At 39.6% G+C, this 27,587-nt stretch overlaps 1 protein-coding gene across 3 annotated transcripts in view; it reads right to left on the minus strand.

Annotated features, from left to right (window-relative positions):
* The window catches only part of b4galt2 (UDP-Gal:betaGlcNAc beta 1,4- galactosyltransferase, polypeptide 2), a 221,180-nt gene that overhangs the window by 12,215 nt on the left and 181,378 nt on the right, over positions 1-27,587 (minus strand). For all 3 annotated transcript variants that reach the window (XM_034703800.1, XM_034703802.1, XM_034703801.1), the window contains one exon: positions 8,979-9,083. In XM_034703800.1, coding sequence (XP_034559691.1) covers positions 8,979-9,083 — 105 coding nt within the window. The remainder of the gene's footprint in view (positions 1-8,978; positions 9,084-27,587) is intronic.

A 27,587-nucleotide genomic window follows, 5' to 3' on the forward strand; every position in this document is an offset into this window, starting at 1 on the left:
CAACTTGTGTGATCACGTTGAGCTGGTGGAGCTATGGCATGGAGAAAAGCGATCTGGCTGCACTGCAAAAACTAAACTAAGCAGGTGTTTCTGTTTATTTCTAGTTATGAATGTCTCGTTAGACTCAATATAAGCCCGGAAGTAGAATAATGTCTTTTTTCAAGAATGTTTGAGAAAAAAAATTTTTAAAATGTATTTTCCTTTCATAATTTGACTCATGTTCCATCTGATTTAATGGAGGAAGCAGGCTTTAAGACCTATGCTGCAGCAGTGGGAAGCTCCATAATGTTGGCTTCCCAAAGGATGGCTGTTGTTCTGTCCATTCCTTATCCAGTTAATGTGACAGATGAGAGGGAGTCTCAGGAGACAGGACATGGCATAAAAGGGAAGTGGCCATAGTCATCATGTAATGCTAACAACATATCCAAGATGGTGGGCAAAGCAGGACACATACTGACACTATGATATCAGTGTTTGCATTTTATATCAATGCTACGTGTGAATTGGCCTCATGAACAAATGAGTGGAAAAGACAAACTGGAGAGCAGAGAACAGTTTGAAGCAGCTATGACCACACTGGTTGCTCACCAGTCGCATGATTTAACTGTCTCACTCATGGGGAATTTTCCTGACTCTGCTGCTTCATTCTCACAGAGCTCACTGAAATGTATTGCAGTAATTTTTACAAGTCATTTTTACAAGGGTGCTGGCAGAAAATGTGCAATGAGAACATTTTGTCTGTTTGCATTAACAAATGCAGCAAACCTAAAAAAGGTAGAGAGACTTTCTGGAGTTTTGTGCATGTGTGATTACAGCACATCATGTATTCAAGATATCTGATCAAGTTTCGTCGCTATTGAAAAGTGCTGAAACTATTGAGTTTTTTTGTATTCCTTTTGTGAAATAAAAAATTCAGAAACACTTCAAACCAAATTCTCAAAAGTGTCAAGTTTCATATATATATTGAAATAAATCTCAAGGTGTCTCAATCTGGTAAATACCGTAACACTGCCATAAAGTTTAAACAAATCTTAGTTGAAGCAAATATTTATATGAATGAACACATGCTCAGTGGTCATGTGCAGGGTTAAGATCATGTGAGGGTTTGACTGACTGTCTCGTGTATTTCAAACGTCGTTGTCTGTATTTTTAATCTTTTTAAACCAATTTAGAAGCCACAGCTGAGCCAGACCTCGTCTGCGGATCATGACGTCTGAATGTCCAAACCCTTTCAAATAGAGAACGTCACTAAAACTAAAACAATTTAGCAGAGGGAACACTACATCTTCACTCTGCCCTGGCTGCAGCGGCTATCGATTTTTCTGTTATGAGGCATCGTTGGCCAGCCTATTCGGGCATGAAAACGGGGGCTCTTAGAGGAGAATAAACAGTGATAATCCACATTTAAGCAGCTTAATGTGAGGTGCTATACTCCTGGTGATTAATGTGTCTAGAAGGGCTCATCTCTGCATATTGGGTCTCATTCATCAAACCATAAAATAACACGTTTACTGGGAGGATGCATTTTTATACATTTTTCTGAAAAGCTGTTTGGACTGGTGTAGTCTAAAGCACATTTAAGCCCCTGGGCTGGATCTCTGAACAGCAAAGTCTTGTTTATTGAAAAAAATTCCTGGGCCTCTTAAAATATTCCACTCTTTAGAGCGTTGTTGTTCTGATATTTTTCTTACTCATCAGATACTTTTTCTGCACGTAAAGCTGCAAAACTTCGCTGGAATTACAGCAAACGATGACTGCATACTGAGAAGTTTCAGTCCATTTATATTATTCATATTAGTAAAATGAATACTGTGAGGACCACAAAATTGCTGTGGTATCTATGAAATGCAAATATTTTATTTAACATACCCTCATTTATTCCTGCATTTTGATTTTATCTTGCATAAATCTTTCAATATCCTGTTATAAGTGAAAATGTTTAATCAGTAAAAGGAAACATGTTCCTCCCCTCAGGTCAGTTACTCCTCAAACATAAACATTACCCAAGTAATCGACTCCCTTACTCGCCTAAGCACTTGTTATTTCGGGAGGTTTAAGCAACCTAGGGAGCTGACATGATGCTACACACGGGGGATCTTTTATGCTATACTTTCAGTATCTGGCTTAAATGAAAATTAAAGATTAGAAGTAAGAGATTAAAGATATTTCACTCAGAAAACTCCCTTACGGTGAAGAGGAAACAATGAAACATGGGAAATTAAATGTGCAGTAACTATAATTCAGCACTCAGCTGAATGAACAGGGTTCCCACTCTTTTCCAGAGATCATTTTCCAGGACATTTCGAGGACATTTTCATTGATGATCAAGCTGGTATGACAGTCTAAATTTAGTTCCTAATTTAGTTCCTAAATAGTTTAATATGTTCCTCTCAGTGGAAGTCTACATTGAAAGACATGTAGTCTATGGCTATCAATGAAATCATCTCTTACATACTTAAAAATTATGGCAAATTGATCATAGAATAATGCAACCACAGCTGTACAGCACTTCACTTTATTAGTGCAACCAAGTAACAATGATGGGCAACATCTCAGCTTTCTCTTTTCTCAAAAAATATAAAATGAGCTAAGAAAAAAACAAAAGAACCAGCAAAGGAATCAGGAAGCTGCCTTACTGAAATAATTAAATAATAATAATTATCAGAGGATCAGTGCATTAATGACCTAAATAGATCTGAATGACAAAAATGGCCGCAAATGTTTCTCAACTCAAACTCACAATATACCTGCTTAATCATGATATTCATCCTGCTATGTGGTCGATATAAAACAAAGTAAATGTCACGTTTTTTAATTGCGTTACCGTAAACTCTGAAAAAATTGCACCGGTGTAAAGACGCACTCTGTATTTGAAGATCTCTCAGAGATTTAAAAAAATGTAAACTGTCTTCCTGCATGGCGATGTCTATTATGATCAGCGATGTCTACAACGTGGAGTTTCTGTGCAGCCGTGTCGCTCTGTTTGTTCCGTTTGTTTTCACTATCGGGAGTTTGCACTCCTACTAGCTAGAGCAGGGGATCTCAAACTTTTTGGAGCCAGGGACCCCTTACAGGTGAGAAAATTGTCCAAGGCCCCCTCATAATTGTAACACAGATTAAGCACAGTAGTGATGTGTCATGATCAAAAGCTGCGGCTCTAAGAGCCGATGCTTTATAGTGAATCAGAAGAGCCAGCTCGCATCAAGAGAGAGCCGGCTCCCAGTTTAATCCTTTCCCTGCTTAGCTCTCACAGTGCTCAGCCCCAGCTCTGCTCACAGCAGAACTTTGTTTTGATTGGTCAGCATGGCGGCCATGCGGCCAATCATATGTGAGGATATAGGATACAGGTGATGGAGGGGAGGCTGTGTATCCTGGCTACATCTGTTCCTTCAGAGAGTCTTCTTGAAGACCGGGCAAATACTCACTGAGAGGAGAAATAGGATCTGCCCATCCAAGCTGAGCCATCAGATTTTTCTCAATGCCAACCTGAGGACATTAATAATGTTTGCTTGAGTTTGGTTCTGGTTCTGTTTGCTTGAGTTGGTTCTGTTTCTGTTTACCTGAGTTGGTTCTGGTTATGTTTGCTTGAGTTTGGTTCTGGTTCGGTTCTGGTTCAGTTCTGGTTCGGTTCTGGTTCGGTTCTGGTTCGGTTCTGGTTCGGTTCTGGTTCAAGTCTGGTTCGGTTCTGGTTCGGTTCTGGTACGGTTCTGGTTCGGTTCGGTTCTGGTTCGGTTCTGGTTTGGTTATGGTTCAGTTCTGGTCCGGTTCTGGTTCAGTTCCGGTAGGGTTCTGGTTTGGTTCTGTTTCGGTTCTGGTTCGGTTCTGGTTGAGTTTGATTCTGGTTCTGTTTGCATGAGTTTGGTTCTGGTTCTGTATGCTTAAGTTTAGTTCTGGTTCTGAACCTAACCCTAATCCTAATCTTAACCCTAACCCTAATCACAACCCTAACCCTAACCCTAATCCTAACCCTAACCCTAATCCTAACCCTAACCCTAATCACAACCCTAATCCTAACCCTAATCACAACCCTAACCCTAACCCTAACCCTAATCACAACCCTAACCCTAATCCTAATCCTAACCCTAACCCTAATCCTAACCCTAACCCTAATCACAACCCTAATCCTAACCCTAATCACAACCCTAACCCTAACCCTAACCCTAATCACAACCCTAACCCTAATCACAACCCTAACCCTAACCCTATTCTCAACCCTAACCCTAACCCTAATCACAACCCTAACCCTAACCCTAATCCTAACCCTAACCCTAATCACAACCCTAATCCTAACCCTAATCACAACCCTAACCCTAACCCTAACCCTAACCCGAACCCTAACCCTATTCTCAACCCTAACCCTAACCCTAATCACAACCCTAACCCGAACCCTAACCCTAATCCTAACCCTAACCCTAATCCTAACCCTAACCCTAATCACAACCCTAATCCTAACCCTAATCACAACCCTAACCCTAACCCTAATCACAACCCTAACCCCAATCACAACCCTAACCCTAATCCTAACCCTAACCCTAATCCTAACCCTAACCCTGATCACAACCCTAATCCTAACCCTAACCCTAATCACAACCCTAACCCTAACCCTAATCACAACCCTAATCCTAACCCTAATCACAACCCTAATCCTAACCCTAATCACAACCCTAACCCTGATCACAACCCTAACCCTAACCCTAAACACAACCCTAACCCTAACCCCTAACCCTAATCATAACCCAAACCCTAACCCTAATCACAACCCTAACCCTAATCCTAACCCTAACCCTAACCATAACCCTAATCACAACCATAACCGTAATCCCACCCCTAAACACAACCCTAACCCTAATCACAACCCTAACCCTAATCCTAACCCTAACCCTAATCACAACCCTAACCCTAATCACAACCCTAACCCTAATCACAACCCTAACCCTAATCACAACCCCAATCACAACCCTAACCCTTACCCTAACCACAACCCTTGCCCTAACCCTAATCAGAACCCTAATCACAACCCTAATCACAACCCTAACCCTAATCACAACCCTAACCCTTACCCTAACCCTAATCACAACCCTTGCCCTAACCCTAATCAGAACCCTAATCACAACCCTAACCCTAATCCCAACCCTAACCCTTACCCTAACCCTAATCACAACCCTTGCCCTAACCCTAATCACAACCCTAATCACAACCCTAACCCTTACCCTTACCCTAATCACAACCCTAACCCTAATCCTAACCCTAACCCTAACCCTAACCATAACCCTAATCACAACCATAACCGTAATCCCACCCCTAAACACAACCCTAACCCTAATCACAACCCTAACCCTAATCCTAATCCTAACCCTAACCCTAATCACAACCCTAACCCTAATCACAACCCTAACCCTAATCACAACCCCAATCACAACCCTAACCCTTACCCTAACCCTAATCACAACCCTTGCCCTAACCCTAATCAGAACCCTAATCACAACCCTAACCCTAATCACAACCCTAACCCTTACCCTAACCCTAATCACAACCCTTGCCCTAACCCTAATCAGAACCCTAATCACAACCCTAACCCTAATCCCAACCCTAACCCTTACCCTAACCCTAATCACAACCCTTGCCCTAACCCTAATCACAACCCTAATCACAACCCTAACCCTTACCCTTACCCTAATCACAACCCTAACCCTTAACACAACCCTAACCCTAATCACAACCCTAACCCTAACCCTAATCATAACCCTATTCTCAACCCTAACCCTAACAACAACCCTAACCCCAACCCTAATCACAACCCTAACCCTAACCCTAAACACAACCCTAACCCTAATCACAACCCTAACCCTAACCCTAATCACAACCCTAACTCTAACCCTAAACACAACCCTAATCCTAATCACAACCCTAACCCTAATCACAACCCTAACCCTAACCCTAAACACAACCCTAACCCTAATCACAACCCTAACCCTAACCCTAATCACAACCCTAACCCTAATCACAACCCTAACCCCAACCCTAATCACAACCCTAACCCTAATCACAACCCTAACCCTAATCACAACCCTAACCCTAATCACAACCCTAACCCTAATCCTAACCCTAACCCTAATCCTAACCCTAACCCTAATCACAACCCTTACCCTAACCCTAATCACAACCCTAACCCTTACCCTAACCCTAATCACAACCCTAACCCTAACCCTAATCACAACCCTAACCCTTACCCTAACCCTAATCACAACCCTAACCCTTACCCTAACCCTAATCACAACCCTAACCCTAACCCTAAACACAACCCTAACCCTAATCACAACCCTAACCCTAACCCTAACCCTAACCACAACCCTAACCCTTACCATAACCCTAACCCCTAACCCTAACCCTAATCATAACCCTAACCCTAACCCTAACCCCTAACCCTAACCCTAATCACAACCCTAACCCTAACCCTAATCACAACCCTAACCCTAACCCCAACCCTAACCCTAATCACAACCCTAACCCTAACCCTAATCATAACCCTAACCCTAACCCTAACCCTAATCACAACCCTAACCCTAACCCTAAACACAACCCTAACCCTAACCCTAACCCTAATCACAACCCTAACCCTAACCCTAAACACAACCCTAACCCTAACCCTAACCCTAATCACAACCCTAACCCTAATCAAAACCCTAACCCTAGGATCAGGGTGAGAATGATTTTGTAACAGAATAAATGCACACAATTGGACAATTATAAGGCTTCTTATAAAAACACCGTACGTAAAAGGGTTTTCAACACAAACCATTATTTTTTGCAAAGTTAAGGTAAAATATACGGCTACAAAAGATCCTAAATTAAGAGCCGTTCGGGAGTCGAAAGAGCCGACTCTTCTTTGGGGGCTGAGTCAAAAGAGCCGGCTCTCTGAAAAGAGCCGAACTTCCCATCACTAAAACACATGCTTACTACCATTTGCACTCTTAGTTTCCCTTGGAACTATTTGTATTGTAAAACGTATCAATGTAAATACTTCAGACCTGTACCATAGTGATAAACAGATAACACTTCAATTTGAATCAAGTAAATACCACTTGTATTCTTTAAAACAGAGGGTCATTTCATTCCTTGTGGACTCAACATGACAGCATTTATACTTTTCAAGTAATTGATCTTAAACGCTTTCAGAAAATTAACAGTAGCAAGACTCACATATCCCTTCGAGCCACCAAATGGTATCATAACAATGGTGTATGCTGTTTTGTAATGACACAGCACAATTTTATGATTTATTAGAAATTTATTCAAATTATTTCACGGACCCCCCAGGCTATGGTTTGCAGACCCCCAGGGGTCCCAGGACCCCACTTTGAGAACAACTGAGCTGGAGTACGGTAATTGAGCCAAATGTACCATAAAACATAAACAATATACCCCCGTTTTCTGTGAATGCATGATTATGAAGTGAAGGAGAAAAGATGTGAAAAAAGTTGTGCAGTGTCACTGTCTTTTCCAGCACAGCGTGCACTCAACTTTCAATGAATGGGGATGTGTTTTGTTAGTCGGGTCAGGTCAAACGCAGCCATGTTGGAATAATTTTCCAGGACTATATGTGATTTTCCAGGACATTTAACTTTTTCTCCCATTTTCCAGGTGTTTTCCAGTACTGGAAAACTGGTCAACTGTTTTCCAGGTTTTCCAGGACGCGTGGGAACCCTGATGAATCAGTCATGAAAAAGCTTAATAATGTGTAATGTTGAGTGTTGTCTGAATGTCAATAGAGTCGAGGCATGTTAAGGAGTACTTGAACAAATGAAGCTAAGCGTAAGTTCAACCAGGAAGGCTGCTTCATTTTCATTCATCCATTCAGTCATTGTTCAATCATATCACTCTTTCTCTCTCTCAGCATAATAAAACATGTTTTATTATGCTGTAAAAATTAGCATCTCAATACAGAACCTAATGGTGTTTTCATGGCTTTTGGAGCCAGCCTCAAGTGGACACTCTAGGAACTGCTTTTTTTTTTGCCCTTCAACATTGACTTAATTTTCAATACCCGAGTTTGCTGCTAGGATTGTATAAATTGTTTCAAGTCTTCTAAATAAATTATTTTAATTTGTTAAATGATGGCCAACTATAGATAAGAAGAGTCAAAACAGGAGCTACGTAACTGTTTTTTACAAAATTACAGGAAAATCCAAGATGACTTCAAAAATAAAGCAATGGTCCATAAGCCAACAGCTGATGACCTGATGCTATGTACACTTCTTTTTTGGATGTGATCAGAGGGTTGCTGTGTTGCACCTGTAAGCTAACTAAGCTAACTAAACCCAAAAGTGATGTCACTGCTACTGTCACTGATGTGCAAACTTCTCCATGATCACATTAAAATTGAAAGTTAAAGGTCAGAACAAACTAGATGCTTTATCTTTTATTTTAGCAGGTTTTAAAAACTTTTACTGTATGGGTTTTTATTCTATACAACATTCTGATTTTGTCTCATAAAACCAAAATGCTCTCAAAGTTTTTCTTCTTGCTTCTAGTGTTGTTGAGCAAACAGCTGTCAGGAGTGAATGTGCTCTTTATGAGTGTAAGACAAGAAATTGCTTTCAAAATCAGAGAAAGAGCTTCCTATGAAACCATCACTGGTTAAAGGTGATGATATCTTTAGCATGTAATTCCAGCAGAACATGACAAAATTAAGGATGAGACAGTATGGGGGAAAAAAGGAGAGACACGTCATGATGGACCATTACTTCCCCATAAATTGCCCATGTTGCTCATGTTCCAGTATAAGACCCTGTAGCTAACACTAATTACCAGGATTTCTTATCGATCATGTGCCCTCTGCAGAGCTACATAATCATCAGTCTCTCATGCAGAGATGAAAAGCTGGATAGAAAGATCTGGGCTGTGTAGCTATGAGACAAAAGCAGATCGATCGATTCATATGTGAAGCAGCCGAACGAGTTCAGACAATGATGCAGTACCTCTGTGGGTTGGGCTCGTTGTGTTTGTCTCTCTCGTGTTTAATCATTCTGTAGCGGCCGATTCGAACGTCTGGCCTGGACACCTTCATCCCATTCAGAGTGATCCTGCAAAACACACAGGTACAATATCTATTAGGGGGGAGGAGGGAAGCAACAACAGACAGAGACAAAGAGAGAGAGACGAGAGAAAAAATAGGCAGAATGGAGGAAAAATAAACAAACTAAGAAATAAGATAAGAAGAGGGAGTGCAATGTGAAGTTCAAACAAGAGATGAAGGAGAGCGGAAAATAATTATCATTTTCATTATCTTTAATATGTTTTTTTCAAACAAGTGATTATTCATTTAGCTTAGAGAATTATAGAAATATATAATATATATATATATTTTTTAATATATAATATTAAAATGTGGCTGTTAAGAAAGCTTAGGCTCAAGCTAATGTCTATTACCAGAACCTGCAAAAAAATCCTTGTATCATCACAATCAAAAAATACAAACACACAAAGAACAAAAAACATGCGACCCATAAAGCATCACAATTATGAGTGTAGTTGTACATGCACGCCTTGATTCACCAGGTCGCATGGAGAGAGGCATTTGAATTAAAATTTCATGTACTTGTGGATTTTGAAAGTGTATCGTGATTCATGGACTGCCTGGCAGCTTTAGTATCCTCCGACAAAAATACAAACCATAAGTATCTGTGTGTATGGATGGTTTAATGATGGTTTAAGAGTCGTCAATCCTGCCTGGGACCAGCTTGTGACACAGTATGAATGATGAGAAAAGATCATAGAGCGCATAAAGAACTTAGCTACAACTAAAGGTAACTGAAGCTCCAATATGTCTGAAATTCATCATTCAAAAATTCTTACATTTCTAGGGACATTTTTTATTTGTTTCTTGAAATAGAAATAAAAAGAAATAATTACGCCCAGAAACTTAAAATACTCAAGGGTTTTTATGACCTCTCTTTTAATGATCATGATATGTTAATATGTATAACTTCTCTTGATAGAAAAGTAAATGCCAACAGTTTTGCTCACAGTAAGAGTTAAACAACAACAAGTTTTGGGACTACATAAAGGTAGATAATGACCCCCACTTAGATTCTGGTTTTCTTGTTTTGTTTTGCTTCCCCCAAGTGAATCCCAATACTGTATACCTCAGCAACATGTCTATATGATGTATGAAGAAGCAGGTGAGGTATGTATGCGTTTGCAGGTATGCATGTATGAAGGCATGAGTACATGTACAAGTGTACCAAGCCTTTGAAAAGTTCAACAAAAACTTAAATATCAAAAGAAAAAATATATACTTCAGAGGGTTTGACAGCAGCTTGCTCTCTTGTTTTAGCATGGGTATAAATAACTGGGTCATCTGTATGTTGGAGGGCTGTGCAAATCCTGAGGGTTATATGGAATATGGGAGAAAGCCAGGGAAACAGGTGTGTTGGCAGGTATAGTTTCAACTATTAATACATATACTACTAGGTAAGCCAGTGCTTGATGCATGCATTACATATATAGAGGCTTTAGCCCTGGCCGCAGCAGTCGCTAGTTCAACTCATGGCCATCGCCTTTTGCTCAAAGTCATCCCCCACTCTCTCCTCCCCACATTTCCTATCGCTCTTCAGCTGTTGTATTAATGGCAAAAAAGCACCAACACATAACTAATTTAAAAAATGATATGCAATGTATACATCCTCATCTTGGGTAATATGCATAAGAAAACTCCTGGAAATGTAATATTGCTGTAAAAATCTATGGAATAAAGCAGTGCAGTAACTGTAGCACATACTGTATGCACAGCTTCATGGGAAGCTGTAAATACAGTTTGTGATGTGATCCCTCTCCCTCAGACTATTTTGCTTTGTGTTGTTTCTTGAAGTGCACTTTAAACCTGATATTGAAAGAGAGAATGACTACAGGGACCCTTAACTTCAACCTTATTGTATTTATGGCAGATAGTTATTGTATATAGATAGACATTTCCTTAAACATAAAACCTTTCTCTTGTAGAGAAATGAGTGTTGGTGTACCTAATTTGAGTCTGTGAAACTACCTATTTATACCAAAAGATGCTTATTAGACTTTTACTGCTGGCTAATGGTGTTTGATCACCCACTGCATTCCTTTACACAGCGCTCTCAGGGCTTTTTATAGTCAGTATAATTCCTCCAAACACAGCACATTGCAAACAGTGTTGCCCACAAACAAACAAACACAGACCTCCTGGCTGTTACTGAACGACCTCAGTGGAAAGAACAACTGGTCAGACAGAGAAACAAATTGTTCAACCTCGGGAGCTGTGAACTTCTCTGGCACCAGGTGGGAAAAAGACAAGGATTTACAGTGTGTTTCAGTTTAAATAAAGCATGAGATCAGAACTTTGAGACAGAGTGGTAATGTTGTATTACCGCTGAGAGGCAATACAAGGGCAAATGTGCAGAGAGATTTATATCTAATGCAACAACAAATGGAGTGCAGGCCACACAAACAGCAAGATTTGTTCCACATAAAGCCTGGCTTAAACCCAGAGGTTGACAGTGGCATTGATATTCATACCTGCAGTGATATAAAGGACTGTGTATGTGTGTTCTGAATGAACAAGTTTCATTTGTCGCAACGCTCTGATTCATGCAGTTCATGCTGTCTTAAAAAGCACCCATGCCTGATATTGCTCCTCAACAACTGCCTGTGTACCCTACACTCTGAGTCCGTCCTCTTGTTTCTAACACATCACTTCCTCCCTCAACTCCTGGCTGCCTTCTTCTTCTTTTGACCTGCTAACTTTCTATAATTCCCATCTTCTCTTTTTTCTTATCTGCTAATTCCTCTCTCCTGCGTTTCTACTTCACTTCCCAGCTTTGGCTTCAAAAGGCTTTTAACCTTCAGTTGTCAGATATTCTGAATTTTAAAAATGATATTCGTTATGGCAAAAAGCTTTTTGCAGATGCAATACCAGTATGTCTCCTGCCAGTAAAACCATGGACATTTAAATGTAACTTATTTTAATAACTGGTTTTGGTTTGTCCAAAATTGAGTTTTTTTTTCTCCCACTGAATATATTTCCCTTCAACGTTTGTGTGAAATACACAAGTTAAACAGTTTTAGTTTGAGAGACTGAAGTGGTATTTTTGATGGTTTTATATTAGCTTACTTTCCCTCTTTGTTATGTTTTATGCCAGCTAAAACAATCACCTCTTCAGTTCTGAACACAAAAGCAAGTTTTATCAATCTCTTGCAAGTAAGCAGATCAGCACATACAGCGGCAAGGAAAAACTTCCAAACAGGCAGAAACCTCGAGCAGAACCAGACTCATGTTAGACAGCCTTCTGCCTCAGCTCAGTTGAGTTTGGAAAGATAAAGAGAGAGAGAGATGATAGTGGTGAGACAGATAGTAGGAGTTCAGATCAAACATAACTGGCTGCATATAAAATTCAAATGTTTTAAGTGTTTGCTGTATGTTTTTGTTGATTGGTACTGTTCTGTTTTTTGATTGTTTTTTAACTCTGTAAAGCACTTTGAATCGCTCTTGTATGAATGGTGCTTTATAAATAAACTTGCCATGGCTTGTAGCAGCCGAAGTCTGTCACGTTAACAGCCAAATGCCGTTTACGGCAGCGACTCAGAAGAACCTACGAGACAAGGGAGCTCAGGTACTCCAGAAAGGTCTAAGGTTAGTAACTCTAATGGGACAGAAAGACTTAAAGTAAGTGATAGGCAGACAGAGGAGAGAGAGAGAGAGGGGAAAGGTAGGAACCCAGTGTGTCAGTTCCCCTGGCAGTCTGAGCCTACAGCAGCATAACTAAGAGCTGGTCCAAACCTGAGCCAGTAACTAACTCAACTATAAACTTTATCAAAAAGGAAAGTTTGAAGCCTATTTTTAAAAGTAGAGAGAGTGTCTGCCTCCCGGGCCCTGACCGGTAGATGATTCCAAAGGAGAGGTGCCTGATAGCTGAAGGCTCAACCTCCCATATTATGAATTTATATTGTAGAGTCTAGTGGTCTCCAATTTCTTCTATAGCACTAATGAAAAGGGGAATACATTTATTTCCTGGTGTATCAAACTATTCCTCTAATCTGTAAGTCAAGAGTCGATGGTAGGCTAGGCGTAGTCTTCAGCCATGCTTACAACCTCTGGCTCTAGTATTGGTGCTAAGCAAGTCTGTATCTGTAAATTGGTCTAACTCTTTCTCTGCGGCCATTTCTACTCTGCTTCTCCTCTACCTCTTTTCAAATCTTATTGTTTCCCTTCAGCCCCGTCTTAGCTTCTTTATCCTTTTTATCCTATCTTTTAGTCCTTTTACCGCCCCTACTTTCCACACGGCTGGCTTCTTTTCACCTTCTTCCATCTCAATACCTATTCTTTATGTCTTGGCCTGTCCCTCTTTCCCCCTCCTTTCTCCTCTACTCTCTTTTCTTTTCTACTTCACCTTCACCTTTCATGCACATCAACTAGAAAGAGACAAAAACTCAAACTGCATCTAAACATCCCTCCCATAAATAAACTCAATAGAAAAACGAAATAAATAACCAATCTCTGGCTCTTTTTTTCTCGCCCTTTCGAGTCTAAGTGACTTTGCTGACTTGGCACACATGCATCAATGATTGCCTTTGTCAGTGTCAGAGCACACGCTATGAGCATGCATGCATCTGCATAATTTCAAGATTTATAATGTGGCAAATGATGTAAGTCAGAGTGAGAGCAAAGCACTTCTCTCCTCTTCTCCAGCTGTTCAGAAGGGCGAGTTAAGTTATACATTATGCACAATTCTGCATCTGTAAAATAACAGTCTCTGTGCATGATGCTCTGCACAATGTGAGAGGTTCCATTGAGGCGATATTAGCTACTTCTATATTTTCACTTCCAATTAAGTATTGTCAGGGCAGAATGAAGATTAATTTGTTATGCTGTTTGTCATAAGAACCATTTGTAATGATCTAAGTTCAGACTGTTAGTGAGACTTGTGCAGCTCTGGAAGAAGTTCTCAGATAGCAAAGGTGATAACACCAAAAAAAAACAAAGACTTGAAAAACAAACTTATATTCAATATGTACAGTATGGATGCATATAGGCCTCATACTGTTGCTTTAAAAAACAGAAAGTATGATGTTTAGAGTAAGGGCCTGTGTCCACTACAAGTGTTTTCAGCGCTGCCTGCCCCTATTTATTACACAAAGCCAGTCTTTTCAGCATCCCAAATACAAAAATGTTCAATTTTGGAACACCAGTACACTCATTAATGTCATCTCCAACACCAAATCAATCAAAGTCGGGAGGAGGCGGGACTTCTGATATCACTTTTTCAACACCAGCAATGGTCATCAATGGTTGAAGAAACTGACCACCACACTTGTTTTTCTGGGGGTACTCTTTCCAGGTCTAGAGCTGTTGCTAATGCTGAGGCACGGCTTTAATCATTTATCTTTGCATTCTCTGGTAAATTATCATTGTAAAAACAGATATAAAACATAAGGAGCACTTCAAAACAGACGAAATGGTCACGACTCGGACTCAGACTTAGACATAGGTACAAACATGATAAAGAAACACCTTGAGTGAGTAATCTGTTGGTTGAGTAAAATGATGAGTAAAAGTTTTAAGTGGGTTGACTTCTTTTACGTGTTGTATATGTTTAAGCTTTAAAGGTGATGTCGAAAGCTAGGGTTGGTGGTCACAGAAAACTAGCATGAATTTGAATGTAGCATTTCCTCAGGACTCCATCTAACCCCCCTCCCCTCAGAGCTCCTCCAAAACGACCTCACATGCCCCCCTCGCATGCACGAGCACCACTGATTCGCGACCATATGATCATGACTGATTCAAAACCGGTCCTCAGCACATCATTTGTGTTTTGCACCATGTCAACTCATGTCTCACTCAGAGGTAAGAAACCACCAAAACATTATCATAGTGAAAGTTAAAAACACAAACAAACATGAAATGTACACTTTGCAGGAGGCGGGCAGAACGACAGGACGGGATTTGATTGGTTTCATAATTTGGCTCCTGATGGCAAGGATTGGTTGGTGTTTTCCCAGGTTTACTCTGGCTGTAGAAAGGATATTTGTTTCATTCTTTTTGAAGAACACATTATGTATTGATTGCCATCAGGACAGAAAGATCATTTTAACCAGTTTAACAAAAATTGTATCTAAATCTGACTTCCAACCCCAGCTTTAATAATAATAATAATAATCCTCAGAGAAACAGGAGCAGTTCTCTGGCCTCTCAAACTCAAGTTGATCAGAGCGATTATTTGTGTGAAATATAAATGAAGTATCTTTAAAGTATTTTTTCAGTGAACCATCTCTGCTTGCTAATGTTCCTTCAAAAGTGCTCTTTATAATTCACCCTGAGGGTGACCCTGCTCTCCATCACTTTCAATATGAAACCTTGCATGATAATTAAATGTTGTTCCTATTGTTAACAGAGGGAACACACACAAAGATTCAAGGTAAAAAATGTGCTCTTATTATTCCACACAAGCACAAATGAATACATTCACACGTTGAATAAATGAAGCTCAGGGTTTTTGAATCTAATGTGTTCCGTTTGGTTTCAGAGGGACATAGTGTGCAAAAAACGAAAAGTGAAAAGTTAAATAAAACCCTGAGAGAAACATTCACCGAGACTGTGACCTTGTGTGTGATGTTGCATGTAAATGCGTGTGTTGTAACGGACTGTTTGGGAACAAATCAACCTTCAGTTTTCTTCTTCTTTCTTTAAAGCAGAGTAGAACTCTGTCCTTGACTAAAAAACTTCAACAGGGGCACTGACACACACACACCAACACACACTCCAACAACACATCAGTGCAGTCATTATTTTCCACCACTGTGACAGGCAGTAGGCAGTAAGACAGCGTGACAATGTTGTGTGAATATTATGTAAGAGACGGGACACGGGGGATGCAGGGGAGCTGCAGGATGGAAAGCTTCAGCATCCCCCTGTGTGATGTATATAATCCGAAGACGACACATTTGACAGCCACCTCCACTGAGTCACAGCAGGTGGGTGGCTACTGTGAAATCCCCAACTGTGCAGGACCCTTTGAGCATTTTTTGACTTTTCTTTAGAAAAAAAACACTGGGAGCAGTGGGATAACAGAAAACGAGACAAAATTAGATGATTGTGCCAAGATGAAAGAAAAACGCCACTGGTTTTCAGATGTTTTTTTAGCCTTTTGAGTCTTACCTAACAAGCATTGCTTCTAATGGGATCTTCCCACCCACCCAGACCAAAATAAAGGCAACCAGACCAGATAAAAGCTCAAAAGGTGAAAAAAATTTAAAAAGGATGAAATTTAAGAAAAACAAGCCAAACAACATGTTCCATCTCAGTAGGGAGCAGTAAATTAGTCATATTGACACCACACAACACAAATAATCGGTTACAACTAGGGATGGGTACCAAATTCGGTACTTTTATAGGTACCGACCGAATTCCGACGGTACTACCGAGTACCGATTCACGTAAAATCAAATGGTACCATGTTTCGGTACCTAAAAGCATCCTTGTGACTGTGAGGGAGTGGAAGAGTAGGTGACTTTCGCCCTGTAATAAAGTCAGAGACTGATCGGGTGGAACTCTATGCTCTCTGCATCTGCGCGGGAGCGCGCCAAACGGAGCCTGCAAATAACGGGCGCGCGCACTCACCGCGAGGCAGAACTGCAGAAGGATTAAGTTTATTTTCTACAGTCTATGGTTGAGACGGACCCTCTCGCTCAGACTACCTGCCCTGTTTAGAACCGTTCCTGTGCGCGTGAATGCCCAACAAGTAAGTAAGTAAGTTGTGTGTCCTGTTATTATAAAGAGACGGAGAACTGACTTTTTCCCGTCCGCAGGCGTTGACGTGTGTTCATTGATAAACTCCAGAAAGAGCAATTAGACGCCACGAGCACTTGTCAGCTAATATATCTAATCACCTATATAATCCTGTTTCTGTTCATTTCATGTTAAATTAAATAAATATGTTAAATTAACCAAATTTGAGATTTTTTTTTTTTTAATTAACATTTATTACCACATAAACTCACAAAAGTACCGACAATTGGTACCGTTGAGTACCGGCACCGATTCCCAGGTACCAGGTATCGGTCACATACACATCAATGGGAAAAAGACGATCTTTACAGCAGAAATAAACATGTTTACAGCCTGGTACAAAAGATGAGTGTAGTCTGGATAGCTCATTTCTCGATGTCCTCTCACTGTGAGGGGGGTGAATTTTTTTCTAACGTGGCAATTTCGAAGATATTGAGATTACTAGTCTTCCAATGAGAGGCACAGCTGCCTGCAGGAACACTGCAGCTGTTGGCTAGGAGGCTCAAAGCCCGCCTCTTTACGTCACACTGGCTCGACAGAAGCAATATGGCTGCCGCTGCCGATTGGCTTCAAAACAGCTCTTCAGAAACAGATGGGTGACGTCACGGATACTTAGTCCATATACTACGCCCATATTTACAGTCTATGGTTACAACAAGCTTTGATCAGGCCACACCCCTCGAACATTTGGGGTCACAACATCTTGTCAAACCCTTCTCCTTTCACCAGAGCTACTTCAACTTAAACAAAGTTTCTTCAAGTGAAGCAAGGTATTTATCTCATCCAGCTGCTGTATAAAAGCAGGCATGTCGGCACTTTTCAAGTTCTCACAGACTCGTCTTTTGGCCATGAGAGTTTGATGTCAGTTTACAGAATCTTAAGAACAGCTTAGAGGAGCCACTTTATAATCCACCTCTTATCTTCTTTCTTAGCTACAATATCAAAAATGTCCTCTAAGTATATAACCAGACATTAAAATGTTCAGTTATCCGTGGCCTCCAAAACTCACATAGATGGAGAGCCTTGTTTGGGGGTCATGGACTAAATGCATCACTTCAAAGTAAAAAAAAAATCAAATTCCAGCATTCATTTAAAATAAAAAATAGACACCTTTAAATTGAATCTGAGACATTTCTTTGATTTCTGATTCTCTCCTCTCTGTAACATGTTCCAGGACAAGCTGAGAAACATGACACAAACTGAGGTGTTAACTTCCAAGTTGTGTTCAAAGTATCAAACTACTTATTGGTGTCAAAATGTGGATTTTTATTTTGCTTTATTTTGTTGTTGCATGAGACACAATTCAAGAAAATATAACTTGTATTTGCATGTAGTGTCTTCATGGAACACCAGATGGAGCCTTGACTTGTGCATAAAGCCAAAACTCCAGGTGATTGGAGGCAGGTGTGTTAATTGAGAGCAGACAAGTTTTTAACTGTGTCAAAGTTTATCTTTCTTTGTGTTCCATTTTGTTTGTGGAATAAATGGGTCCTTTGTGTTGAATTATTTTAATCCTGACATGAACTAAATTGGAAATTACTTCAATCAGAAAACATGTCCGAAACCAGTTACTAGTTCACCCTTATTGACCTTTTTAGGATAATATTGGGTATGTTTAAAAAAGGTCTCTACACTACTAATTTAATATCTAACATAACTTTGATATATATTTTAGTCTGGGCTATATAAAGTAAAACATTATAATAGGTGCTATTGGGAGAAACGTATGTGTTAGGCTAATATTGGGCAGTTTATATCAGGTACATTTGTAGGATTCATTATATAAAGAGCTACTGCCATCAAATTTATAAAAATAAAAATCCTTCTTTCATTGAAAATTTGAAAGAAGGATAGAAAAAAGATATAAAATGGTTGACCTTGATTTAAATTAAGAAGAACTTCGACTTTCTCTGCCCCTTATTGGTTAAAAATCCTATAAGGTCGTTGTTAAAAAATATATGTAAACATGTAGGGATTTGATTTAAAAACATGAAACACAACTAGTGAATAATTCATCATCATCAGTTCATCAAAGTTAATTTAAAGTGGTTTAAATAGCAAAATGAATAAAAAAAGATTCATCCTTCATTTAATATTTGTAACTCCTGACTTTATTAAACAGGGTTTGGGGCTTTTCCTCTATAGTGAGTCACGTCCTCATTAAGATAAGTTTGAGAATAAACAGGATCTCTAGGAAGGCCACACTGAAGTTCACAAGTTAGTTAAAAAGATACAGTTATGGTGAAGTAGGATACGTTGTTTCATGATAGCTCTGTTTGTTTTTTTCACATATTGAAGATTTATCAGGGATTGATTCTGACATCTATGATAAGACCATAATAATGGACCTGCTGAGCGCTGATACTGGTTTTGCTTTAGTGCCTCTTCTGAAGTAGATCAGGTAAAATACACCACTACACAGCTATTGACCAAGAAAAGTGAGTCACCATGAGAGTTTCCCTTTCTGCAGAACACAGCAGAAAGTTGTAAAAATTGCAGGGAGCATGCCAAAGAGCAGGCAACAGAGTAGAAGATATATTTAGCTTTTTAAATTAAGTGCCAAATAACTTTAAGCTCCTCATTTTCATGATTGAATCTTTTTTGATACCTACTTCTCTCGTTCTTTATATACTAGCAGCTATAAAAATGTATACTCAACAGTATTTGGAGATTTTTGATATTAGTGGTGCATCTGCCATTTTCCATGCAACCATCCTGGATTTAGATTATTCACTCAAGAACTAGAGTCACAGCATGTGAGCCAGCATTAGTGTTTTTATTCTACATTATATCAGCCTCATTGCTTACTGTTGGCTCTTTTAACAACTTATCAGAGCTGTATGTGGTTAATTAAACCTTTTACACTGCTGTTTTGTTCTTTCACAAAGGCTTTCATTTTACTGTGAAAGCACGCAGAAGACAATGTTTTTCACTAAAATATTTTAAGTTTTTCAGAATTATGTTTTTTAATTACACAATGAGTAAATGTTATTAACTTACAGTACATACCCTAGAAGGTAAAAAAAAAAACTAAACATATGTATGAATAAAATATTCACTGATGTTTCATTTCATTTGTTTTCTGCTGTGGTAGAATATCTTGGTTGCAAATCACTTTTCACCCGATGTAACGAGTATCAACATTTTAACGCTCAATTCAATAAAGAAAAGTCCACTGAGAGTACAATCAATTTCTGCAGAAAGGGCTCAGAAAGCAAACCCAGGACTGTGGTGTGACAGTCAAGCACTGTGTCCATACTTTCTGACTACCTGCAGACTACTTACAAAATGTAGTGAGTCGTACACATAATCATAACAGTAGAAAAAAAGTTGAAACATCAGGATCATTGGCTGTTTTAAAAATAAATGACAGCTCCCTAAAAATAAAGCCACAACATTTGGAGCCCTCCCCTAGAGGCTGGCTGCAGTAACCATAAAGCCAACCTCCTCAGTGTAAACAGATGGGAAATGGGTCAAACTTTAATTTTAAAATTCATGTCAAAATTGTTTTTCTCAAACTTGGTTTCTGTTTCCTTCTTATCATAGTATTTTGTCTGAATGCTCATTTGTCTGAGGAGCTATTCTTTTACTTAGCTATGTGATGCTGGAAATGGGGCATCATGCCATGATTGACAAAGCAGCTCCTGCAGCACTTTGTGGACCCTATCAACTGAGAGGGGGATGAATGGCAAGAAGAAATACAATGAATACTGACACAGAAGTCAGAAACTTTCCAATGTCTGCCTCATACCAACATATGAATCTTTCCCCCTGTAGACAGTACTGACCTAAGGGGACAACAAAACCTTGGGACAAAAACTTCACCAGTTCAACATGTCAGCATCTGTCACTGGGGTAGTTTAGCCACTTTAGTTCAACATGACGGAGTGGAGACAGTCAATACAGCCAGTGGCCAGGGACTGAAATCGTTTGAATAGACAGTAAATGTTATTTTATATTTTATTCTGTTGCACTGTACAAACTATGATGTCCTAAGAAAGTTATTGTTTCATAACATCGCTCTACAAAACCCTGAAAAACTGTACAGCTGTTTAAGCTGTCTAATTTGTCTCAGAAGCCTTGAAAACAAGACAAGATGGTCTCTTTATTGTTTGGTGTTTATTTTGTTTAAGTATTCTTCTTTTATTCTATGAGAATGAATAGACCTACTAAGCACTTAAATCCTGGACTTTAAAAGTTCAAGGTGTCATGTAAGCTGAGGAAGGCTGGGCATATAGCTGTTAATGACACAATAATATAATTACAACTTCCAAATCCAACTGTATATCATATATTTTGGTTGAGGTATTACTCTACTAATATGTGAAGTAATAGTTTCTCTATAAAAGTACAGTGTGACTCCAGGAGTGAATCGATTGAACATAATCTTCTACTTAACCAACAGAGACACCGTGTCCCTTTGTAAAGCTGCTCACTTTGTAAAATGGAGTGTACTGTCCAGTTCTTCTCTGTCCTTGGTAAAACATCTTTCTGCTAATATGATCCTCCATGAACAGTTTCATTTGCAGCCTAAGGCAGAGCACTGTGTGTATAAGAGAGAGAGCATTAAAGAACATTAGAAAAGGAGTTTGGACATTGGTTAGGACACACACACTCACACACTCGCAGAGCAGAGGTCTATTTGATTGGATTAATCAGGAATTTCTCCAGCTCCCCTCTTTTATTCCCACCAGTGGAGTTAATTACATTAGAGCAATGGAGTGGAGGACAACTGGGAGCTAAGTCTGATGTCCTGCCTCACTTTTCCCTGCCTGCAGAAATGAGATGGGAGAAGACAATGAGGTGGGGGAGGAGGAAGAGGAGGAGTGGGTGGTGATGATGGCGGTGTTTTCAGGGCTGGGAGATTCACAACAGAGAGAGAGACAGAGGGTAATAGAAAAGTAAGAAGGTGTGTGGGTGCAAACAGGAGACAGAAAATATTTTTATCTCTGCAGGAACACATCTGGGTGCTGCATGAGGGGAAAAACTTTCAACTCCTTTAGTCTTTGTCAAATAGGAAACCTGCTATTTTAATAGGGTTGTTAATGCCAGTGTAGCCCAGCTAGAATAAAATAATTGTATGTCTTAAAGCTGACTTTTGTGATCTTAGGTAGATAAATATGAACCTCCAATCAGCAAATCTGATTACTAAGAAAGAAAAATCTGTGTTATATCAGAGAAGCTGAGCTCTCTGGAGGGCTAACTTATAAAGATGAAGAGGAAAAAAGAAGCAGACTTACACAGCAACACAAACTGTTGAAGGGAAAAGTTTGACAGATGTAGAGTTAAGTTACCCACCATGTAATCTACATGAACAAATTGCTGCTTTAACATTCCCATTGATTTTATTTCAAATAAACACAACAAAATAGCTACTCTCTGAGTGTTTATGTTAAAAGGTAAACAAATATTGTACATACTAGTAATTGAGCATCGTTTAATTTTACTTAATTTGATACTCAAATCCATTAAGCTAGCTGCAATTACTTTATATCAGTCAAGACCACTCTCATCAAAGAGAATTCGCATTTGCATGCAATACATTATATTTGGTGGAATGGCTCTGTTCTGAGAGCTCCCTGCCCTTCCACATGCATATATGGAATGCAGAAGTCTGAGGTGAGGAGAGCACATCTCCACTCCCTTTCATGTGCACAAGAAAGGCATGGCAGGGAGAGCAGCAGCAAGACCCACAGGGTACAGTAGAAGGCAGGCGCCAGTGACAATATGAAAGTGGTAACACCAGACACAGCATGAAGAGGAGGAGTTGGGGTGGAGGTGGGTTGCAAAGCAGTTTAAACAGAATGTTCGTTTTAACATGAGCCAATCGGATGCTTAGAAAGTAATCGGCTGACCTAATATGGGCTGGCGTTACAATCAGCTGATGTATAGTGGGATGAGTTTGACCTTGTGGCCCGCATGACTAATACTATGCTCAATATTATTACCTGGATACCCAAATCAGTCTACTGTCCAGAGTCCAGTGTATTCAACGTCAGCCTGTTGACATCCTCCAAGTGGTCAACCAATGGGGCAAAAACAGCAATTTAGCCAAATTGGTGGATCACTTGGAGGATGTCGGAGGATTTTAAGTTTACTCTTAATCTATTCGTAGAGAACAAAACTTTAGTTTTGTTGTTTTAATGCTCACCAGTCACCAGCGAAGCAAAGAAGAAGAGAGGAGGAAAACAACACAGAAACACCAAGGGACGCTATAAAACACATGGAGCTGAATGAGGGAGACGTTTACCAAATTATAGAACAGAATATAGACCCAAAGCAAACACAAAACAGAACACGGTATGGTCTTTGCCTTGTCTAAATTTACCCTCAATGTAAATGTTCAGACTAAAGTGATTTATAACCGTAAGCAGGCTAATGTTTTAACTTGATTATGAACATTAAATTGTTTAATGTCAACTTGTCCTGTTGGTAGGCTGAAATGAATTAAGCAGGACAATGTATAGTGATTGGGTAGTTATGGCAGATTGAAACAGATTCAGGTTGTAGAAGTAGACTGACCCTGCTTTGCCTCTGAGTCCTGCTTAACCTGTTGGTCTGCCAACCCGCTCGCTGTACATTGACCCTTACATTAACTCAATAATGCACAATTGTTGATTTGCAGCTAACAAGAAAGGGGGCATAACTTAAATCTACTTGTGCTACAATATAACATTAAAAAGAAAGAAATACAAAAATCTAATCTAAATTTGAAGGATACAGAGGCAAAGTCCTTGTCCTTGTTTGTAGTAAAACCAAAATAATTATTGAGATAACAAACACAGTTTATTGACATAATTAAAAAGTTTAGCACAAGACGATAAAATTATGTGTCCTGAATAAAAGCACATACATTGTTTAATCTAAAACCCTTAACACAGAGGGATGCAGGCTCTTATGTTCTGCACTGAAAAGGTGAATAAGCTGATGTTTGGTCAGTTTCTGCTTTGCTGCTTCCTTGCGTGCGGATTTCCTGCACCGGCAGCTGCTGACTGTGTATTTTTTCTCTGACCATACTTTCTACTCAATGCTACATTTCTCTCTGCCTCCCTCCATTCAGATTCCTTCACCTCTTCTCTCCAATCCATGCACTTTCCTCTTATTTTCCACCTGAGCATCTTCCACTTTTCTTGCTCACTCTTTCACCCTGTTTCTGTAAGTGCATCCCTCATTATTGTGCCCTTTGGTGCAATTTGACACAGAGGGGGAACAAGAAGTGAGGGAGCTGAATGTATCCAATTTCAAAAGCAGAAAAATATCTAACCCTTACTTGAAAGGTCGCACAAAATAGAGGTGCACATTTCGCATCTGTGGGTGGGTTACAGTTACAGTGACGGTTACAGTAGTAATGTGAGGGTCCCAAAGAGCCTCTATTTGTGATTGTACTCCACAGTGACACATGCATGGCACTCTGAAAGAACAGATGGGGCTGTAGATGAAACAAAACTGGCATCAACGAAACATGAAAGAGTAATTTGTGCCAATTAGGTGTGGTTCAATGAATACATTGACAACCGGGTGTATGGATCAAACTTTAAGGAGCATGGGGACCTTTTGACCCCTTACTTCTTGCGCTGGTTATGGCAACATGCATACACAGACATTCGCATACAGCTAATTCAAGCTAAGTACCACCAAAGAATGTGATAAAATGAAAGCATGTTAGAAATATACTCTGGAGCCAAATCCTTTACACATTAGGAGTAAAAACTCTTCAAATCAATACTGTAAACTACAAGTAGACAGAGGAGATGTCAGAGCATCGGAGTGAAATGATCAAATTTTCAATTTCTTGGCCTCAAGACGCTGTCCGCTGTGTTTCCAATCAACGCAAGGCAGTGAAAAGCTTTTACAAGACATGGACACATTTTTCAGAGTCTGACTTGGATAGAGAGCGATACATCTCTGAAGAATTCCCGAGAGGTTGGACTGTTATTTTGGTGATGCTGCTGATTTGTGAATCAAAATTCAGGTCAGCATCAACAAGTCCTCGGTTCTTGACTTGGTCAGTGGTCATGGGGATTTGGGAATCACTGCTTCTGAGCCTTTGCACCTCGCACTAATATTTCAAAACAGCAGAGCAGCAGGGGAGCACCACCTTTACAACCTTCACAACATTTTTCAAGCTTGTAGAGAAAGCAACGCAAGTGTTAAGACATTCATTTGAACTGCCTCTGCTGCTCCCTCTGTTTGCTGCTGCTCTCCTCCATCTCTTCTTCTTCATCTTCACCTTTACAATGATTCTTCTTCAATATCAGCCAGAAGCTCAGTACATGTCACATCTTCTGTTCTGTGACTGGGTTTTTGAAAAGGAATATCATGAGAAAAATGTGTTTCTATGCTTCTCCCGCCAAGCCCTGTGGAATCCTTTTTTTTTTTCACTTTTTGCTACAAATTGAGTTCTGACAAGACTGAGGCCAAACCACACTGATTTGGTTCTCTAAAGTATTTACATTCTGGACTTTTGATGGGCGGAAGTGAGCTGCTCTGCTATATCAGTGTGTTCACAGAAGACTTCAATGAATAAATGCAACTGAACCCTGTGTATTACAATATGAGAATTCCACTTAGCGTCAAGTGATTTTTCTTAAGGAGTGTGAGGGGTAGAAAGTTTAAACCATTCAGTTTTTGAGGATCTCACTGATGACCATGAATGAGGATTCAAGGGTGAAATCTGTACCTCTGCATACTTAAGAGGCAAAAGTGTTAAGAGCTGTTTTAGAAAGCTTATTCAAAATTCTCACCTCTGCAAACTGGGACCAAAAAGGCGTCCAGTAGATCTCAGAAAATAGGAAAATTAAACTTAGTTCTTAGTTACATGAAATCATCATAACCAGTACTTCTTATTAAGAACAGCAGCTTATGTACCTTTCTATTACTTTCATATAAATTCATTTTATAAACTTTTGTCGTATTTTTGTTGCTTCTAAGTGAAGTGTCAAACACTGGCATTTTCTTATTGAAGGTGAATAAAGTTGAAGTTTTGGAACACAAGTAATGAATAAAGATGGCTGTTCAAATTCTTAAAAAAAAATAGCATGCTATTGTCAGCATGTTAACACAGAAAGAGACAAACATACAGAACACAAATGCACAAAAAAGATCTTTATGTACCCACAACATGATCTAATAATCCTTATCATACATATCCTACTTGTTTTTGATTTTATGTAATTACCTGCCTTTGGACTATGGATGGAATTTAGCTAATGTGCCAATTCCAACATATTTACATTGAGGCACACTGCTGAAGTGTTGATTAATGTGCATTGTCCCAATCAATTTAATTGGAATTCATTAATTGATTACTGATGCTAGGATTCATACTCACTACTGTGTTTTTGTATTTTCCTGTTTAACTGGCTCCTTACTTTTCAAAATTTCAAAAGGCTTTGTAAGTAGAGTTGTAAATAAATGACAGGAGAAAAAAACAAGTAAAACAAAAAGAGTGTGATGAAACAAAGACAAAAAGAGCCCCAGGACTATTAAAGCTGAGTGTGAGCATCAACAAATAAGAAACAAGTAAAAATCTAAACTTGATTAAAAAAAAACAGGTGGAGGAAGAGGAGTGTTTGTAGTCCACACTAAATCATACACTGACACTAACCAGACTGTGACTTCATTGTGTCATTGTTTGGGTGTACTACAGAGACGTGATCTTAGCTGGTAGAGTGTAACATCCACACTGACAAAAATATTGTTGCAGGAATTATGTTTACACTGCATTTGGCTAAACACTGAGAAGCTCTTTTTTAATCTGGTGTTTCTAACAGTGCTGTTAATAAATAACTAACTACTGTTAATCAACCAAAAGTAATGTAAAATATGACAAAACATTATGATGAGGCAATATTTGGGGTGCTGGTTGGCCTAAAGGTAAAGGCACAAGCCCCGTGTTAAGACGCTAAAGTCCTTGTTGCAGTGGTCACTGATTCGACTCCTGACCAACGACCCTTAGCTGCATCTCTTCCCCCACTATCCACAAACAACTGAAATGAAAGGGCAATAACAACAGTGACATCCACTGGTGAAATTGTCCACTATAACATTCCTTAATTACTCTATTACTGCACAGATGATATTTTTATGCTTGTGGAAATGATAGTGGGATTACAGATCTGTCATCAGACTCTTAAAAGATGTAATCTATTGTGGTGAACGTGTTGCTGACACAAAACAGCCGGCTGCTCCTCATCAGTGTTTTGTGGTGGACTTTACACCGGCTAAGAGCTAGGTGTAAGATTTATGCTGTACTTTATATCTTTGTAGGGACTATCTCGGCTGGGGGAATCCCTAAAATGTGGGAAGTGTGTAATCCCTGTCCTACACTCTCAGAATAGGCTGTGTCTCAACTTACGCATAGCTGGTGTAACCCAGTGCTGACTCAAGAGGGTAGGCCTTTTCTGCAAGTGTGATTGAACTCATCAAAGTCCTGGCACTCTATCCTTACTCTTACAGTGTAAACAGGCCCTCACAGAGAAGCTTGCGGTCCTCGCTCTGCGGTGGCGGCATGTGTACAAGACTCTGGTTCAGGTTCTGTTGTAAACCACAACGGGGAGGTTTTGAGGGAAAAGAGTAGAGGGGTGAGGAAGAAAGTGAGCAAGCAAAGTAAGGCCGCTCTGTCATAGAAGCCCCCTGGGATAGGTACAGTTTTTGCCTGAGGCTTCTTCTGCCTGTTCAGGGAGGGTGAGCGTGAAACCCTTCCTCTCTCAGTAATACCTGCCAACTTTTTTTCGACAGTGGGTGGGAGGGGGCAAGTGGCACTGGCAGTTGT

Source organism: Notolabrus celidotus, chromosome 15 (assembly GCF_009762535.1).
Source record: "Notolabrus celidotus isolate fNotCel1 chromosome 15, fNotCel1.pri, whole genome shotgun sequence".
In the NCBI taxonomy this organism is placed as follows: domain Eukaryota; kingdom Metazoa; phylum Chordata; class Actinopteri; order Labriformes; family Labridae; genus Notolabrus; species Notolabrus celidotus.